This window comes from Octodon degus, unplaced genomic scaffold (genome assembly GCF_000260255.1).
Source record: "Octodon degus isolate 3935 unplaced genomic scaffold, OctDeg1.0 scaffold00045, whole genome shotgun sequence".
NCBI classification, from domain to species: domain Eukaryota; kingdom Metazoa; phylum Chordata; class Mammalia; order Rodentia; family Octodontidae; genus Octodon; species Octodon degus.
Window position 1 is genome coordinate 1,824,975 of NW_004524621.1, and position 19,088 is coordinate 1,844,062.

The 19,088-nt window shown below is 47.1% G+C and overlaps 1 protein-coding gene across 1 annotated transcript; it reads left to right on the forward strand.

Moving 5' to 3' along the window:
• The first annotated feature begins 520 nt into the window (after positions 1-520).
• Positions 521-17,099, forward strand: Ets2 (ETS proto-oncogene 2, transcription factor). Its single transcript, XM_004631766.2, has 10 exons — positions 521-696; positions 4,330-4,401; positions 6,713-6,824; positions 8,154-8,273; positions 8,524-8,724; positions 10,120-10,203; positions 10,813-11,037; positions 12,002-12,265; positions 13,968-14,086; positions 14,831-17,099. The coding sequence occupies exons 2-10, from the start codon at positions 4,330-4,332 to the stop codon at positions 15,044-15,046; spliced, it is 1,413 nt and encodes a 470-aa protein (XP_004631823.1). The 5' UTR covers positions 521-696; the 3' UTR covers positions 15,047-17,099.
• Positions 17,100-19,088: the final 1,989 nt, after the last annotated feature.

Sequence of the window (19,088 nt, forward strand, 5' to 3'; positions counted from 1 at the left end):
CGCCACGCACTTGGAGCCGTGGCAAAGGGCTACCAGGGCAGGCAGCTTGGCCTCCCTGGCTAGACTTGGCGGGCTCCCTGCAGTGGTCATTCTGCACTTTTCCTGACCTCAGCTCTAGGTCCTTTGCACGACAGCAGGACTAGAAATCCAATGACACCTGGAGGCCCAAACCCTGCTTCCCTTGAGCTCCAGGAATCACAGGCCTAGTTCCTGTGGAATCGAACAAGCGTCCGGCCGACCTGGAGGCTCCGCGTTCCCAGGCCCCGGGAGCAGGCACAGACAGCCCAGGGACAGAGCCGGGACAAGGCCCGGGGCCGGGTGGGCCGGAAGGTCCCGCTTCCTCCCCGCCCCGGCGCTGAAACGGCCGCCCCCGCAGTCCCACAGCCCGCGCCTCGCCCCTGCGCGCCGGGCGCCGCTCCTCCTCCGCTCCCCGCCCCTCGCCCCTCCCCTGCCCGTCTCTCTCCTCCTCCCCGCGTCGCCTCCCGGCCCTACCCCGCTTCTGAAGAGAGCGCCGCGAAGGGGCCGGGCTGATTACTTCCTCCACCGCGGCGCCGAGGGCGGAGTGGCCCAGCGAATCTGCGCCCAGCCCCGGCCTCGATCCCCGATCCCGATCCTCGCCCGTGCTCGCCTCCCGCTGCGCTACCGAGAACACAACCCAAGCTCCACCGCTGGCCGCCGGCCTTGCCCCGCGGCGAGGTAAGAGCCGCCAGGAGAGTGCGCGCTGGCGGGGACCCCCAGCGGGCGGGCGCGGCGCTCCAGGGCCGATCCCTGGGCGCGATCCCACGGCAGCCGGGATCAGAGGCCGTGGATCGCCCCGGGAACTCGGGTCGCGCGTGTGATCTCCGCTTGGGCCTCTTTCCTGGTGGCCCTGGGGGTGGCGGTCTCGATCACGCGTGGGGCTGTGCTGCGCGGGTGGCCGGACGCGGGCGGTGTGGGGGCGCTTTTGTTTTTTGGAAAGAATCGCGGGCCTGGTGGGGGTCCCAGGGCGCGCCCTAGAGGACTAATTTCACTACAGAGAGTCACGAGAGGGTGTCCGAGGTGGCCCTGGGTTGGGGTGACTTGCTGGAAAGGCGCCTGGGAGACTGCAGGTCCTCTGTCACCTGCTTGGCCACATCCCGGTCCGGCAGGGGCCTCTGGGCACGGGGCACCTTCAGAGCCGGGTGCCTGCACTCCGCGGCCCTTACATTCTTTCTCTTTAGAGCATTTAAATGAAAGGAAAATTTGACCATTTGCCTTTGTGTGTTTGGGTTTTTATTTTAAATTTCTTGTTTTTTTATTTTTTAATTTTAAGTACATATACTCTAGTTTCTCTTCAGATCGTGTAAATCTTTCACCTTTTAATTTTAAGCACATGAGACTTAGGTTAGCTGGTACTGGATTTTTAGGGTAGTCTGAAATAGTTGAATTGCTGCTTATTTACAAAGTAAAGAAGCGAGCATTCTTGGAAATTAGAGTAATTTATGTTAATTCACCGGGGAAGAGATAGCGTTTGTTCTGCACAATGGAAGCGCCCTCTCTTATCTGCCGATCGTGGGAGAAATCTCCACATTAAGCTTTATTAAAATTGCGAGTAATATCGTGTGCGACCCAGGGGAAGACAATCAACCCCCCTTTTCTGGGATTAGTCACTCATCTTTCTAAACTGATGGCTTTCAAGACGACGAGCAAGCCAACCTTCAAAAGTGTGTCATGGTTTAGATTTTTTTTTCCCCAAATTTACCTACAAACAAACCTGTGCTCTGATCTTACATAAGGGATTTCTTGTTCCAATAAGAATATTGTTGTCAGGCAAATTTTCCTTGTTTTAAAATGCAGCATTCTCAGTTGCTTACATTTCTGCCATTTTTTTTTTCTTGTCGTTCTGCTCAAAAGCAAAGATTAGTCCTATAGCACAAAAGAACCCAAACTTGAAATCGACTTGTGTGAAAAAACTTGACCAGTTCACCTAGTTAATGAGCCCAGTAGAGTAGAATTAAGTGAACTTAAATTTGATGATTTGTGTGTCTGCCTGAAACCATTTAGTAGAGCTCTTTAATTCTACATGGGTTGTACAAAACTCATTAATAGCTCCACAACAAAAGAATTCTGTTGTGTAGTTGGTAATTACAGCTCGTTATGTGGGAGTGGTATGCCGCCTTCTCTCTATTTGTACACAAAAGCGGGAAAGCTCTCCCATCTTTGCCTTCCATCTCAGATGCTAAAAAAACATAGAATTAAGTCGACAAGCATCTGACAAACTAAGTGACCAAAAAGTGCCACCCCATCAAGCTCTGGATGGATGATTCCAACCTTCCTGGTGTCTGTGCTGTTGTTTTCGCTGTTTTTGTTGGTGGTGGTGGGGTGTGTGTGTGTGTGTGTGTGTGTTTTAATTTGTGTGTCCTATTGAGTTTTTCTGTTTGAGGCTTATTTGTTTAATCAACAGGTGACTGGACTGACTTCACCTGGGTAGATAACATAGACTTTCACGTGGTAGTGAAGGACTTGGCCTTCAGTATTCTTAATAATACTCGTGTGCCCTGTGTCAGGATGTGGGGTAGTCTGGAGCTGTACCGTCACCTCCACCCAGGTGCTGACCTCAGTGGCCTCATGTTAGGGTGCTGTGGCATCCCCATCTCAGGAATGCAGGAGGTTCTAGGCAATAGGGACTTAAGGTCCCTCAGCACACGGCTTGGCCCTTGGTGACCAGGCGTAGAGTCCTGGCAGCCTTCCTTGACAATAAATATTGATTCCCGTATGGTTGTGGGGGCATAATGTAACAAATGGAGATTTTGAGTGGCCAGTGTTGCCACTTGAGAGCCAGGACGTCCCTTCCTCTCCCTGGAATAAGACTGTGACTTAACACTCCTCAGCCTGGGGCCACGGTAAGCATACCTGCAACTCTGAGCCTTTCCAGCCTTCTCTAGGATTCTTGCTGCCCTGTCTTGTTTCATTCAAGTGTGTGTGTGTGTGTGTGTGTGTGTGTGTGTGTGTGTGTGTGTGTTGGGTTAGGGGTTGGGTCTTTAAGGCAGTGGTTTGGCTATGAATGCTGACCATAAAGAGAAGATAGGGAAACACAAACACAAAATACATTGTTTTCATGGACTGTGCTGTTTGCTGTCTCCAGTGTGCCCCATCAACTGCACAGTGATTAGGGTTGGGTTCTGGGCTGTGACAGGTGGGTGCACCCAGAGAAGAGGGAAGGTGGGCACTTTGGAGAACCCCAAGCTGCACTGAGGGCTCAAGGTAAAAGCTACCTTCACAGTGCTTGCCCTGCTCATTTGTGGAGTGTTAGTTCCTCAATGGTTTTATTTAGCCATCTGGCAGTATTATGGCAGTGCCTTTCTGCCTGCTCAATTTGCATGACTGAACAGGTACAGATTAGGGCCCCAAGAACTGTTCGGTCCTGTACAGCAGTATCTGACTGCATGCCACATGTATGCTTTTAAATTTTCTACCAAGCATGTTAAAAATAGCACGACAGGTGAAATTGATTTTGGTTAACCTGCTGTATTCAAACTGTTATGTAAGCATGCAGTGCAGAAACACATAATTGAGTCAGTTTTCCATTTTTCTGCCAAAGCCTGGGTATCTCATGAGTGTCCTGCTCTCAGAGCACAGCCAGTTTCTCAGTGCCTGGCAGCCATCATATTGGTCTGCACAGCTCTGTGTAAGCCTCGACTGTTGAAACCCAGTGGGCGAATTTGTGCTTGGAATTACTTGCTCTTGAAGAAACGCACGGCCAAGCAACACACAGAACCAAAGATCACAAACTCATAAGAGGAGTTTGGTCGTAAGGTCTCCCACTCACTGCCCCTCTTCTGAGTGTGCTTTCTTGCCTGTTAGAGGGAAAGAGAGAAGAGGAGGACATTCTGGGACCTCTCCTGGCAGGGCAGGCTTGCCTGGATCTGATCCTAGGTGGAGCACAGCGTGTCCTGTGCAGGCTTGAGGTGGCCCACTGCCCTGTTTGTGTCCCCAAGCCCTTACCTTGGCTGCCATGCTGCGGAAACTAATGGAAAGCAGGACACCCTCACCTTCTGACCCAGGGAGGGGGTTTCTGACTGGCCAGCCAGAAAGCAAGCAGTGGTTTAATCTGGAGTCTCCTATCAAATTGAAATTTGGTGGTGTATCAGCATTATTATTTAAATACCTAAATAGCTCATCCCTGTTGTGCTTGAGCTCTTCTTTCCTCAAATCCCTGAAAAAATCCTTTTAGAAACGCATTCCAGCATCTGGCTGTGATGACCTGTCATCTGTCGAACTCCCATCCAGCCATTATTGGGGACTTGTTGAAAATATGCTTATGACTAACTTATTGCCTCTCTGACACTGGACTTCCTCTTCTCTTTCAAGATGAATGATTTTGGACTGAAGAACATGGACCAGGTAGCTCCTGTGGCTAATGGTTTTCGAGGGACACTCAAGGTAAGTGAGTGAATCTTTTCTCTTTTTCTTTTTTTACAAATTGGAAATACTCCATCTCTGCAGGAAAAATATTGAGTGGGGTCCCAGGAAATTGATTTCGCCCCCGCCTTTTAATTTCCTGGCCATGTGACTCAGGACTGTGCTTACTTTCTCTGGGCCTCAGTTTTCTGGTCTGTATAATGGATATCTTGATGTAGGTTCTACATGTCTTTCAAGATAGGAAACCATTTAATTCAGAAATAATGAAGCCTTTTATGTCTGACTCTATCCAAATGAAAAGACAGATCTTGTGATTATCAGTGAAATAGCTGGAGGGGCTGTTTCTATGGCCTTTCTGTCCAGTTTGAGATTTTGTAGATAGAGAAGGCCACAGATGAAGTGAAATGCAAGTGCTTGAAAGAAGCTGCTGCCCGCTCTCAAAGGGGCTAAGTGACACCTGTGGGGTTTAAGGAGCCTTTCCTAACCTCATAGAGAACAGCAGGCCTGTTTATGTAGACCAAGAAACTGGATGAAAGATGAAAGAGCCGGATCTGCACTGCCTAACACATCTCCTGTCGCTTCTGTCATAATTCCTTTCAGAAACATTCTTCCCGCACACACACTGGTGATTTCCTATTTGCTTTCTGCAGATGTGACAGCAGACTCTGATAGTTTTTGAGAGTTGTGTGGTCAGAGTGTTGTTCCAGCAGAAGTAATTTAGGATCATTCTCCTTAAAACTTAGCTTGGATGTGACTTTCTGGTGCTGGATCTCCTCCACCTTTTCCTCTTAATCAGTCCTTATTGAAGCTATTTTTTTGATAATAGCCCCCCACATACACACACCAAAATTGGCCACAAGTATATTTTTATTCTGAGATCAGCAAACTTCAGTGAGTTTTCTGCTTTGATTTGATCAAGTGGTTAATGGCCTAAGAAATTAGGACTATTATGTTGAAACCTTACCCCAAAGAAAATCCTTCTGTTAATTAGAAGAATTTGATGATGGCTCTTGTGATGCCTGGATTCGAAGAAGAAACAGTCATCGCCAAAATTTTATGCGTTGAAATAGGAAACAGGGGTTTGTATTGTTGTTTGGCTTCCTGATTTTAAAAAAAGAACTTGAAATCCGGAAAGGCGCTTGGTTGTGTGGGCAGCACTAGTGGGAATTTTTAACATCTACTGGATGTTTTGCCAAACCAAGCCCTGTGATAAGAGTATAGGCCTGCATGAGCATATTGCCCTGCGTTGGTTAGGTTTTCCTCCTTAGATAGAGCGCAGGCATTAGGACAGGGCTGGGCTGGGCCCCAGCTTCTGCGGCCTCTCTTTCATAATGCGTCATTCACTGTTCTGCGTTTCTAAAAGAAAGCACACTGATTTTATTTGTAAATGTGTTGCACATTTTTAAATTGATGACTCAACAGATGGGTCATTGTATTACACATAACATGGGATTTCCACATTATGTTGGAAAAATGGAACCATCGTTGTTTTTCCTCCACAAGTGAAGCAATAATGAATGAACACGTTCTGTTTTAGCAATGTGTCTTCCACAGAAGGCTGTTTTTTTTCCCCACAAATATTATATGAGACTAGCAGCCATCGGCAGTTTCATCTTTGTGCTGTGTGTTTCTCTTCAACTGTAGAAAGTTTAACTTTAAACCTGTTTCCTTTAGAAATCATTGCTCTTGGTGAATAGATGGAGGGGTTCCTTGTAATACCCTTTATTTATATAAAGTGAAAACTCAAGGAATTTTTTCACATATTAAAATGTTTTCTAAACCATTGGAATGGATAAGGAAGAATGTCCCCAGTTTCACTTAAATTGTTTCATGGTAAATATTTCAAAGCAAATGCTTCCAAAAGAAAGGCTTTTCACTTTGGAGTTTTGATTTGTGTTCAGTACTTTGCCTTTTGCTTTACTGTGTCACACCAACTGTACCTGTCGCAGATTAGTAGTTCCCTATACCCAGCCTGATTAAATATTTCTCCTGTGAATTAGAATAGCAGGTATTTGCAACAGGGGATTCCAAGCTTCCTCTCAGTATGGTGCTAAGATTCTGTTATTTTTCAGATTTATTTAATTTATTAAGTTGATCAGGCCACTGAAATTCCCAGTCATTCTGACCCTGTGAGGTTAAATAATTCAGAGAACAATGGAATCGTGTGGGTCACTTCGACCTTCTTAGGAAGTCTGTTTCCAATACTGGTGGTGAATACTGTGCTGCTTTATAGTTGCCAGCTCAGTCAGGGTGTGTCGTGAGATTACCCACTTTTAAAATAGGTGATTAAATCAGTTCCTTATTGTTTCTCGTTTTCCTTCTGTTTCTGCAGCGCCAGCCAGCCTTTGACACCTTTGATGGGTCTCTGTTTGCTATTTTCCCCTCTCTAAATGAAGAGCAAACGCTCCAAGAAGTGCCAACAGGCTTGGATTCCATTTCTCATGGTAATTTGTTCCCCAGCCTTGATGAACGGTGCCCAGTTTCCCTAAGTAGTTCAGTTAATAAAGAGACCAGGTTCCTAAGCAAGGGATGTCCACACGCTGAATCCTCGCTATGAAAAGGGCGCAAAGGCCCTTGGTCTTTGAGTAGACTTAGCAATTCTGATGTCTTTACTCCCGTGTGCCAAACGGCACCCCATGAGATCCAATTCTGCACTGCAGGGGAGCCCCTGAGCTGCTCCTTAGGGGTGTTTTCAGCACCAGATAATGATGTCCTCCCTTCCCTGGTGTACTCTGCCAAACAGACTTAAAACCCTGGACGCCGGCTTTCCATTCTGGGTTCCTATATATGAAATCATCTCCCTCAGTTTTGAGCCAACATATTCTTACCCATCTTTATCTCTGTCTACAGTTCTCTCTTAAGGTCATTATTCTTTTTCAAGGGAAGAGCGTGTTAGATAATGTCTCTGCAGTTTGGTAGAGTTTTTGGTTGGAAACATTTCAGAGATTGCTTTGCCATATGAAGTAGGTGCTAGAAAAAAATACAGCCAAGAGCATTAATCAAAATACCTGGGCTTGCATAAGTGTAATGCCGGGTGAGCAATCGTGTCTCATTTTTCAAATTTCTGAATGCAGCCAGAGAAAATTGTTTCTCCGAAAACTTGAAAGAGCAGCTACTTTGCAGAGCTTCGGGTATGATGTCTGGGTCCCTTTGCCCACAGCTTATTTAATAGACATAACTTCCAAATTTCCCATTGGCAATCCTTTTTAAGCTGTTTGAGCAAAAGCCGCAATTTGCGTTCTGGTCTAAAATTCTAAAATAGGCAGTAGTTAAAAATTTTACCTGTACATCTCTGCTTTCTGAAGCTCTACAAAATAGAATAAGCTTGGATTTCATTGCAGATTCTATCCACATAGGTAGTTCTGAAACATCGCATGATTTCTCAGTCCTGACTAAAACAATTTTGTTTATGTCTTTATATGTTGTAAATGCGTGTTGTTTTATTGAGGCGCTGGGGACCTAGCCCAGGGCCTCTCACATCCCAGGCAAGTGCTCTGCCGCTGAGCTACATCCGCAGCCCTGTATTTCTACTCTTAAGAAATCATGTTGCTAGGCAGGAAGGTGCACACCTGTAATCTCAGCACTCAGAAGTTGAATTCAAGGCCAGCCTGAACTACATAGCAAGAATCTGTCTCAGACAAACAAAAAGAAAAGAAAAAAATTATGTTAAGATTTGAGGTCAGAATCATTCTTGACTGCAAGCTAAGCTTTCTCTCAAAAGTGCCCATCACTGCTGTCCCTTGACTTACTCCTGTCCCCTGGTTTATTTCCAGACGCTGCCAACTGTGAGCTGCCTCTGCTGACCCCCTGCAGCAAGGCTGTGATGAGCCAGGCCTTAAAAGCCACCTTCAGCGGTTTCCAGAAGGAGCGGCGGAGGCTCGGCATCCCTAAGAGTAAGTGCTGGCTTCCTGCCCGGGTTGGACTGGGGGTTTGACTTCGGGTTGGATCTGGACCTGGTGTCAGTGCTGCTGTTTAGCAATTATAAAGAGAACGTCATGCAGAACCCCAAGCCAGTCTGCGTGTCAGCTGAGTTCACTGCCCCCTTCAGCCAGCATGTTAAATTGGGCCTTGTCGGGGTGGTGCTCCGGTCTCCTGCCTCTCCTCGCCTTCACCCACGGGCCCTCTCTTCTTCCTTCCTGGCAGACCCCTGGCTATGGGATGAGCAGCAAGTGTGCCAGTGGCTTCTGTGGGCCACCAACGAATTCAGCCTGGTGGACGTGAACCTGCAGCGGTTCGGCATGAACGGCCAGGTTCTGTGCAACCTCGGCAAGGAGCGTTTCCTGGAGCTGGCGCCTGACTTCGTGGGCGACATCCTCTGGGAGCATCTGGAGCAGATGATCAAAGGTAGTGCTGGGTGCCTGGCTCCGGCACCATGGGGGACGACACTGGGGACATGGGCCTTCTTCAGCCTTGGGGTGGCCCTGAACGCCCCATTTGAGTCAGTACGCGGTGGTGATGATGAGGTGCTCTTTGCCTGGAGGTGAGTGTGCGCCCTGTGTCGGTGGCATTGGGCACAGCTCGAGGCAGGAGCCTGAGTCACTGAATGGTTTGCTGCTGCCGGCGACCTGTTGTGGTGGCCCAAGTGGCCTGGGTATGTAGGGCAGGCAGCAAGAATTCCTGTGAGTGAGGAGCTCATCCGACGCAGCCAAAAGAGATAAGTCAGCTTTAATGAAAGGGAGTCTTTTGCAGATAAACTCTTGAGTTCTACTAAGACCTAAAGGAATCCAACAGAGAATTTTAGTGGGGAAGAGTAGAGTGCTAGCTATTTAAACAGGGAAGTAATTGATACCTGTTTACCCACTGGGCTCTTACATGGAAACCAACAACCCATCGACACAGATCTCACCAAATACAGACAGTCTTGATTTAGGACTGGAATGTTTAGGAGAATGTTTAGGATATGTTTGAGTTTTAAAAGAAATTAGAGAAGGGATTGTTTCAATTAAATGTTCTAAGAAAAGTAAGCACCTCTGTTGAATTGGAGGTAAAATTCCTGACTTACTGTGCTTAAGCACATTGTGTTCCAACATCTGCCATAGACTCAGAATCTCAAGTAGACCTGGACTTGAATCACCAGCACCTTTTAGTTCTGATTTCTCAGGGCATGGAAATCTTACTCTTAAAGATCCCCAGTGTTCTATGAACTTGGACAGGTCTTAACTGGAAAGTTGCCAGCGAACCTGCTCATTTGGCCAGTCTTAGCTTGTATTATTATTACCCCAGTTCATGGTTTTGCGTGTGTTTGGGTTTATGAGTGTGTGTGTGTGTGTGTGTATGTGTGATCGTGTTCCTAGTAAATGTAAACCTCTATCTTTCAAAGTTCATGGGCACACAGGTCCCCTCACCATGGGCAAACATTCAGGCTCGAAGCTGCGTACCAGAATCCTCACGGATCAGAAACAAGTCACTTTATTAATCCTATGGCCCCAGCCCCTGGACAGATGTTTCTTCATAACTGTTTTAACTATTTTTTAATACAATAAGAATGAATGAAATACTTGGTCTGGATCTTTCCAGTTTGACAGCAGAAAATTGAACTTTGCCAAAGATTTCATTGATTTTGGGAGACTCTAGTTATGAAAAAATATATAGTCCCACACAACACCATCGGATGAAATGAGAATCATGCTGCATAGCCCCTCAAGGTTACCCATATGGCAAGAGTCTGGGCAGTAGCATCTTCCCTGTGGAGCTTTGACTTGAATTTGATGTCTTAGGCCTCCTGTGTTTGTTTTTCAGAAAACCAAGAAAAGACAGAAGATCAGTATGAAGAAAACGCACACCTCAACTCAGTTCCCCAGTGGATTAACAACAACACCTTAGGTGAGTTTGGTAGGTGCCTGGCCTCTGCTGGAACCTTCCCAGGGACAGTCTAGACCTGCCCTGTCTCCCAGATGGTGGCCACATGTGGGTGCCAAGCTGCAAAAATAGGGTTGCTCCTCTTTGAGATGTATAGGGAATATAAAACTCACAGATCTGGAAGTCTTAGTATGAAACACAGATTTCAAAACACCTCCTTGGTGATTTACAAATAGTGTTTACATCTTGAAGTGATACTTGACACATTAGGTCAATGAAGATGAACAATTAGTGTGTTTCTTGCTTTTTAAGTGTCACTATTAGAAAATTTCACATTGCGTAAGTGGCTGTCATTATCTCTGCTTGGCTCAATGCTGGGCTGGGCGGTTTGTGGAGTAGGAAGCCAAGTAGAGAGCTGGTGGATGCTGTCACCAGAGTATAGCATGACACACAGAGGTGGCAAACAGTGTGTGGAAAGTGGTCAGCAGTGTGCTCCGCACTTGGGAGTTGGGGCTGCCACCCTGGGATCAGGTATGGGTGGTCGCTTGTGGGCCCTGCTCAGGACCTGCTATGCAGCTCATTGTCCCTGCCACCCTGGCTTAACAACAACACTATGCAATCTCTTTGCCCTAGGTTTTGGTGTGGAGCAGGCTGCATATGGAATGCAGACCCAGAGCTACCCCAAGGGCAGCCTCCTTGACAGCATATGTCCATCTTCTGTGGCACCCAGGGTGCTGAGCTCCGAACAGGACTTTCAGATGTTTCCCAAGTCCCGACTCAACACCGTTAGCGTCAGCTACTGTTCTGTTGGCCAGGACTTCCCCAGCAGCAACTTGAATTTGCTCACCAACAGTTCTGGTAAGAAGAGGGCTATCTTTCAGCAATGTGGTGGGGTGGATCCTGAAATGCAGGCTCTTGAGTAAAAGCATCCGGGCAGGGTCCTTGGGCTAAGTGAGCTTCCAGCAAGCATCTTCTGCTGGCAAATTTCAGGCGCTGGTCCAGATAGTGCAGGCATCCAGTAAGCTAGACACAGTCCCTGCTCTTGCAGCTGAACTCCTTGCCCAGTGGGAAATTGCATGCAGACCTATCGACATGACAGACTTGTTTTTAAGGGGACTTAAAATATGCACAGTGCACAAATCTCAGCCTACACAATTAGATGGACTTGCACATGGTTTTTTGTTTTGTTTTTCCTAAGTTTTTGGTTTGTTTTTTTTTTTTTTTTTTTTTGTACTGGAGATCAAACTCAGAACCTTGAGCTTGCCAGGCAGGCACTTATGCCACAGCCATCTCCCCAGTCCTTTGTGTGTGTTTTGACACCTTTGTGACTACCATCAAAATGGAGACAGAAAAGTTTTAGCACCCAGAAAATTGCTTTATGTCTTTCCCAAGCCTCTTGCATTGTCACCCAAAAAGGGAACCATTGACATTTTATCATCATGGATTATTTTTTACTGTTCTTAAACTTCATAGAAATGAAATCATCTAAGATACCTTCTTTCGCATTTGTCTTTCATTATATCTGAGCCCTGTGCACGTCATGGCCATCTGTTTCATCATTGCAGTGTAATATTCCACTGTTGAGAACACATCCTATCCATTCTTCTGTTGAAAGAAGTTGTGATTTGTATATTTGTCCCAAGGCCTAGGCACAGGAGCTGAAGAACCTCTTGAGGGGTCTATTGATTCTACATGGGGAGAGTGTGTGACTGGCCAGACCAGGGGTGGTTGTGCTGAGGACCAGCCTGGATGATTACTTCCTGGCTCTGGACCCTTCCCGCATCCCTCGGGAGTCACTGCATGTGCTGCCCTGTCCTTCCAGGAAAGCCCAAAGACCACGACTCGCCTGAGAACGGGGGGGACAGCTTTGAGAGCTCAGACTCGCTGCTGCGCTCGTGGAACAGCCAGTCATCCCTGCTGGACGTGCAGCGCGTGCCTTCCTTCGAGAGCTTCGAGGACGACTGCAGCCAGTCCCTGTGCCTTGGCAAACCAACCATGTCCTTCAAGGACTACATCCAGGAGCGCAGTGACCCAGTGGAGCAAGGCAAACCCGTCATCCCTGCAGCGGTGCTGGCCGGCTTCACAGGTGTGTGTGACAGCCCCTCAGTCACTTTGCGCGCCCCGTGTGTCTCGGCAAAGTATGTCATGTTGACACCCCGCAGCTGCTTTTGCCTGGCGCGTGGTGTTCCTGGATTGTGGCAAAGCCACCTAGCTGGAATGGCCTGTACCCAGAGCTTGGATGAGGGGTGGATACAACCAGCTGCCTGGCTTTCCACCTGCAGTGCTGGGGGAAGAGGTGGAAGACCAGGAGGAGGAGGGAGAGGAAAAGGGGGTGGGCGGCTGCAGAGTCTTCGCCTGACTCACCACTGCAGGCGCTCCAGGAATGTAAACTCGCCCGGGAGGGGCAGCCAGACCAGCCCAGGTCCCTGGCACTGTTTACCTATGGCCTCTCAGGTTAGGGTGAGAGCTATTCTAGGCAGGGGAGGACAAATACTAAAACTGTCCTTGGAACCAAATAGTACTAGAGCAGAAATATGAAATGCCTTTTGTGTCCTTAAATGTGCTTTTGTTTTCATAGTTTGCCCATATAGAGCCACCACAGATTTTTTTCAAAAAGTCTACCTACAAATACACAGTACCGTAGATGAAAATGAGGATATGTGGGCACACATTTTAATCATTGAAAACAAACAGCTACTTAAATGTGTTAAAAGTAAAGAATACATGAACCCCCAGTACTTCTCATACCCAGGAGTTCTGGGCCTGGTAAGAAAATAAAGAGCCATAGCGTTGGTGTTTTCCATTTTAATAGGAAAGTTAATTACCATTTGTTGGCTGCCAGCTCCTATAGTTACCTGGGTCTGGGACCCATGATCCGACCGTGAGCCCATTCTTCAGATGGGAAAACCACCTCAGACAGCTCTCAGGGGATGCATGGGTTACCAAGCTGTGTCTGGTTCCAGACGCACATGAAACCTTTGTGTGTGGAGACTGAACACAGGACTTTGCCCTGAGCTACATCCCCAGCCATTTTCCTGTTTATTTTGAGGCAGGGTCTCTCTGAGTCACTTAACTGCCCAGGCTGGCTTTTAGCTTGCATCCCTCCTGCCTCTGCCCCCCAGAGTGCTGGGAATGGAGCCATACACCACCATCCTGGGCTATCCCAAAGCATTTTGGGAAGTAGCTCTTTGGTGGAAAGAAGCTGGACGTTGGATCAGAAGATCAGGGTGTTTCTGTTCCTCACACTGATGAGCAGGTGTCCAGGACAATATTCCTCCTGAGAATGTGATTCTAAGTAGTAATTCAGGAAAAAGGCGGACAGGTGGTGTGGCAATCAGTGTTGAATAAACCATGTCCCACACACATGGAGCAGTTTGCCCACACTGCAGCGTTCTAAGACCCAGTACCTCTGTCCCATTCTCTCCCTCCTTTGGGACTTTCTAGATGTAAACCTTCAAGGCTTTTCTGTGAGGAAACAAACTCAGGATGAGGAACAGCAGTGTCAAGAGCTGGCGGCCCAGCCAGAATCCAGGGAAGAACATCTGGTGCAGCAGTAGGCTCGAGGATTCCTGCTCAGGCTCTGCCTCATCCTCAGGGGCTGTCCCCAGCCCTCAGGGTCCGCCTCATCCCACGGAAGTGTTTAGACTGCCCCTCCCTTCTGTCTTCAGCAACCGCGCTCGCTCCGAGTTGGCTCTGCGTGCCAAGTCTGCTCATGTCACTAGGGTGGTCTGAACCTTTTTGTCTGGAAGCCATGGAAATATGTCATCATGTCCCTCTCCCCCTTCTAGGAAGTGGACCCATCCAGCTGTGGCAGTTTCTCCTGGAATTACTCTCCGACAAGTCTTGCCAGTCGTTCATTAGCTGGACAGGAGATGGATGGGAGTTTAAGCTTGCTGACCCTGATGAGGTATGGCCCATGCCCTATTTGTCACCGTGGGTTCAGATGCCATTCACTAGAACCAGGAGATAGGATGGGTTGCATGGTTGGTGGCTGTGGGACCTCTTGATCCCCTCTGTCCGTGGACCTTGTGCAGACTCCCCTTCTTGGTCTGTGTCTGGTCAGTAGGCAGCTATGAGCCAAGGTCCTCCCATGGCCATCTGAAAGTGCCTTCCCTAGCAAATCTGTCCTTGTCACTGGGGCAGTTGAGTCTTGCAGTGGCCCCCAGTGGCTTAGAGGGTTGAATCACAAGAAGCCAGGGACAGAAGTGACCTCAGCCCTGCCAGGATGCTGCCAAAGGAGCCCTTGGTTCCTGGCCTTGAGGAGCATGATTGGTTACCTCCTTTGTCCCAACACTGGGGAATGAGTGTGTGATAGGGCTCAGAATGCTTCTCAGCAGCTGATGACTTCAGTGGTTAGAACAGGAACATGGAGGTGGGTGGCACCAGCCTGACCCCACCTCAGAGCTTCCTGCCTCTAAACTCTCAGAGCCCAGAAGGCTTTGCTGAGATAGAGCTAGGCCAGGAAGTTGGGGCCTCACTGTGCAGAGAAATAGCCAAGGAAGGACCCTGTGTCCCTTGTGTATTAGAAGACCAACAGAGCCCCCCAGGCCTTCTGTGGTGGGACTCATGCACTTTAGGGTGCACAGGTCACAACTGGGGGCCCTTTGCTGTTGGTGTGATGAATTTCACTCTTCTTTTGTGTCCCCTAAAGGTGGCCCGCCGGTGGGGAAAGAGGAAAAATAAGCCCAAGATGAACTACGAGAAGCTTAGCCGGGGCTTACGCTACTATTACGACAAGAACATCATCCACAAGACATCGGGCAAGCGCTACGTGTACCGCTTCGTCTGCGACCTGCAGAACTTGCTGGGGTTCACACCGGAGGAGCTCCATGCCATCCTGGGAGTCCAACCCGACACGGAAGACTGAGGTCCCTGGACTTCCCTGAGCCCACCCTAGGCCCGGGGGACCCTGAGTGGGAAGCCCGTCCAGACCGGCTGCTTCAAGGACCCCTGAAAGGCGTCCCGGAAAGTTGCCGAGAAGCAGTGGCCTTTTTTCATCCAGAGCGTGCCTCTGTCGAGGCCGTGCCCCTCGCGGCAACAGACTCTGCTTCTCGACTCTGGAGTCTGCAGGCGGGCGGTGCCACTGTTGTGTGGCAGCGGTCTTGAGGGCTCCAGAAGCCGGCCTGCATCTGCCCAGGCCACGCCGTGCCACACGGCAGGGTGGTTCTGACTGCTTGAGAGTCTCCGAGGAGGGAGCGTGTCACAGACAGACAACCCTTCACTAACGGATTTTGGACTTTTGTAAGGAGGAGCAATAAACGCGCAAACCGTCTCTGTCGGAGAGGGATGCGGGGGGAGGGAAGGAAACCAGAGATGCCATTTCAGAAGTTTGTACATATTATTGTAATCTTATTATTGCTATTAGAATCCTCATACCGTTCTATTTAACAGAAATTGTATATTGTAATTTAAAATAATTATATAACTATTTGAAATAAGAATGCAGACATCCACTATTTTATTCCATTTTTCAACAGCACACGAGTGGCATTTTACAAAGATTTAATCTGCCAGTGCAGCCTAAGAGTGTTGTAAAGTGTGATATTTTCATATAATATACCTATAGGAATAAGGTCCACAGGGGTCGACCCTGGATTTTTGCTCTTTTGTTGTTTTTTTGTTTGTTTTTGTTTTGCCTTGGTTATTATCTGGCAAGTACTTTGTACATTTGGGGGCTTTTTAAAAAAAGAAACTTAATGTTATTATCTTGGAGTGGGGAGGATGCCTGGCCTCCCTGTTTTCTCCTTGAATTGTAAAGTAAAAGCTATAAAGCAGTATTTTTCTTGACAAATGGCATATGTTTTCCACTTTTCTGCATGCCTTTCAATCAGTTTGTACACAGATGTCTTTTATTTTTTGGTGTTAACCGTGGTTTCCCCGACAGCTCACCTCGCCCTGGCCAGCCGTTTCCTTTCTGGGCTTCACATTACTCTGTGATTAAAATAAGAATACTATTTTTGAAAATACGCGACTCCTTTTCAGAGATCAGGAGGGATTTATGTAGCAGCTATTTTTACTGCAAAAGTAATTCACTGGGGGAAAAAATGTAATTTGTATGAAAGCTTTATTTTTATCTCTGCTCCGTGTAAAGTTCAGAGTGTTGGACAGAGCGGGCTCTGGGCGGGGAGGGGTCGCTGTCAAACCCTGGACCTGAGTGAGCGAGGCATGGCTTGGGCCATCTGGATAGCATGCTCTGCTTTCTGCTCTGTGTCTTCAGCCAGAAGCTGTTTTTAGGGCTTGGGTTTTGTTTTTCTTCCCAGTTTTCCTGGACACAACACCCAGAGGCACAGAGAAAGCCAGACAGGCAAGAATTCCTAGTGCTCCCCTGGAGGAAAAGGTTTCAATCTAGAGAAGAAGCTCCGGAGCACCAAAGTCCACCGTGTAGCTCTGGCCTGTTCAAAAGGTCAAGTTGCTCTGACTTCCAAGTGGGACAGACTTTACTACTTCCTGGCAAACTGGCTTTGGACATCTCCGAAGACTCAGAGTCGTCCTGTGATGAGATTGTGGATTGGGTCCAGGGCAACCTGGGCACAGCACAGCCAGCCTGGAACGACTTGGCCTACGTGTCCAGAAGCAGCGCTTGCCAGCACAGTTCAGCACAGGCTGTTTTTTCCAAGTGGGACCTATTTATCACTGGGACATCTGTTTATAATATAAACAGACATGTGACGGGAACATCTTGCTGCCAAAAGAAAGTATAGCCATCAGCTCAATTTATATGAGTTTGAACCACTTTAAGTTGCTGGTTTGGGGCTGGCTTTTATCAGCCAAAATAGCAGTTTAATGTACTGCAGCCTCATGGCTTTGGGAACGTGAGTCCCTGGGAGCCTTTGGCATGGCGAGGGACTGATCTGAAGTATAAAATATTTTGTAATCTGGCCTTTCTGGAACAATAAAATATTTGGTTTATGTAAACATCACCTCATAACAGTCTCCATTCTTCTCCACTCCTGAAATGGAGGAGGTGGAGAGGATTTTAACTGCGCGCCCTACACTGCCCCTCACTGTGTGTCATGGGGTGTCTAGTGTTTATCTGGTGCCCCAAGAATCCCAGTAGTGTGCTCCTTCAGATGCAAAGTTCATTTAAGAAAGGATGGCAAAAGAGGGACTTGTCTCTGGCAGAAGTAACAGAAGAGATTGGGGTGTTCTGTGAGGCAGATGAGCACATGGGGTGTGAGCATGGGTGTGCTTTCTGTGTCCCTCCACTAGAGTGCTGCCACTGGGGAGGTGACAGATAAAGACCGGCGGTGGTTCTCTGGGTTCTTAACACTTCTGAATCCGTGAGGACTCTATATGGCTGCCACACATCCCAGCTCCAGGTGATGAGAGTATTCACTCCACAGAGATCAGCAAACACAGCGGCGAAACTGCTTCCTCTCCCTGCAGGGCCCTGGTTGTTAACTGACCAGCCAGCCACTGGATATACCCAAGAAGGGTAGATGAGGGGCTAGAAGTGGAGCTCAGGGGCAGAACCTTTGTCTAACTTGAGAGAGGCCCTGGGTTCAATCCCCAGTACCATCAGAAAGTTGCCATGTTAAATATTAAAACAAATCTTAGATTTTAAGCAAGGTATTCTCTTTCAGGTGTTTGTAAACCTTATTAACATTTTCTTTAATAAAAGAGCTGAATGCTTCTGCTTGTTTCTGCATTCAGTTTCTTCTGACATAATTGGATAAGAGCGTGTGAAAAAGTTTGGTCTAACAGATAAACAGTTGAAATGGGAGTGTTTAATAGTGTATCGCACGATAGTGGTTAATCTTTTATATAATGCCAAAAATTATGGTGATTTCTTAAACCTTTATTGCAATAAAATATGAAAACATAGCAAACTTTCCATGCTGCACTAAATTCAGTTGCTCTGTCTTACATTTTAGATGGCTTTTACCAGTGATTTTGTCACACTATTTGTTGGTCATTTGGAAACTATTGCTACAAACTGATGACACATTTCAGCAGACTATCAAATGATCAGTAGTTAATATCATCGCCAATTTTATTCCAAAAGCACATGGAAACTGAAGCTAGCAGTGACAGATACAAACTTTCAAGAACTCACATTTTTACTCGAAAGTTCAGATTTTATCATTGCCAAGATGTTCTCCCTGAATTGTTTATTGAAAGTGACAGGCTTTTTTATTTATTTCTGAGAACTAACCTGCCAAATGCCAAGACAAAATTTGCCAAATAGACATCATTTGTTAGTTGTCCTCTCAGGTGAAAATGATGTTCACAAATAAAGGGGCTAGTTCAGCTGGCAACTCAACACACAGCTACATTTCCTTCAGACAGTTGTATACAGCAGGTTTTCCATTTTATTACACAGAAACTAAAAAGGCTTGTGCTCTTTAAGTTAATTTTTACTGCTTCATCAAAGAAATCCTTGAGGGGGATTGGTCTTTCCCTTTTTGTATTTACTTCCTAAGCAAGTACAAGGCAGTGAAGAACATGATTTAATGCTTTTGCCCGGTTTCTGTTAAGGCACCAGCAGTCTGACTTACCATTGACTTTACACAAACAGTGCCAATGTCAACATAGAAAAAAAGGTAAATCAATTACTGTCATTGCAAATAGCTTTAATCTGGAGATGGCTGTCAAAGGGTCTCAGAAACTAGCATATTTTGACAACCATGAAAGGAGAGTGTCTCACTCAAAATACAGGAGATAGACCCTGAAGTATGAGAAAATTAGCTCTGGCTTTCTCTCATCCAGTGTCAGCACTTTGAGTCTTACTTTTCCATAACTTTTAAGGAAGATGTGTTTTTATTCAAAGCAAAAAAGTACTGTTTACTCTTCTGCATGACGGAGACAAGGTTCCTTTACACAGAATGAAGTGGATGTCTTCAAAGTTCTTTTCTTACCGTCCTTCTCTTTTTGTCCCTTTCAACACTCCACGCCTATTGTAAGCAATT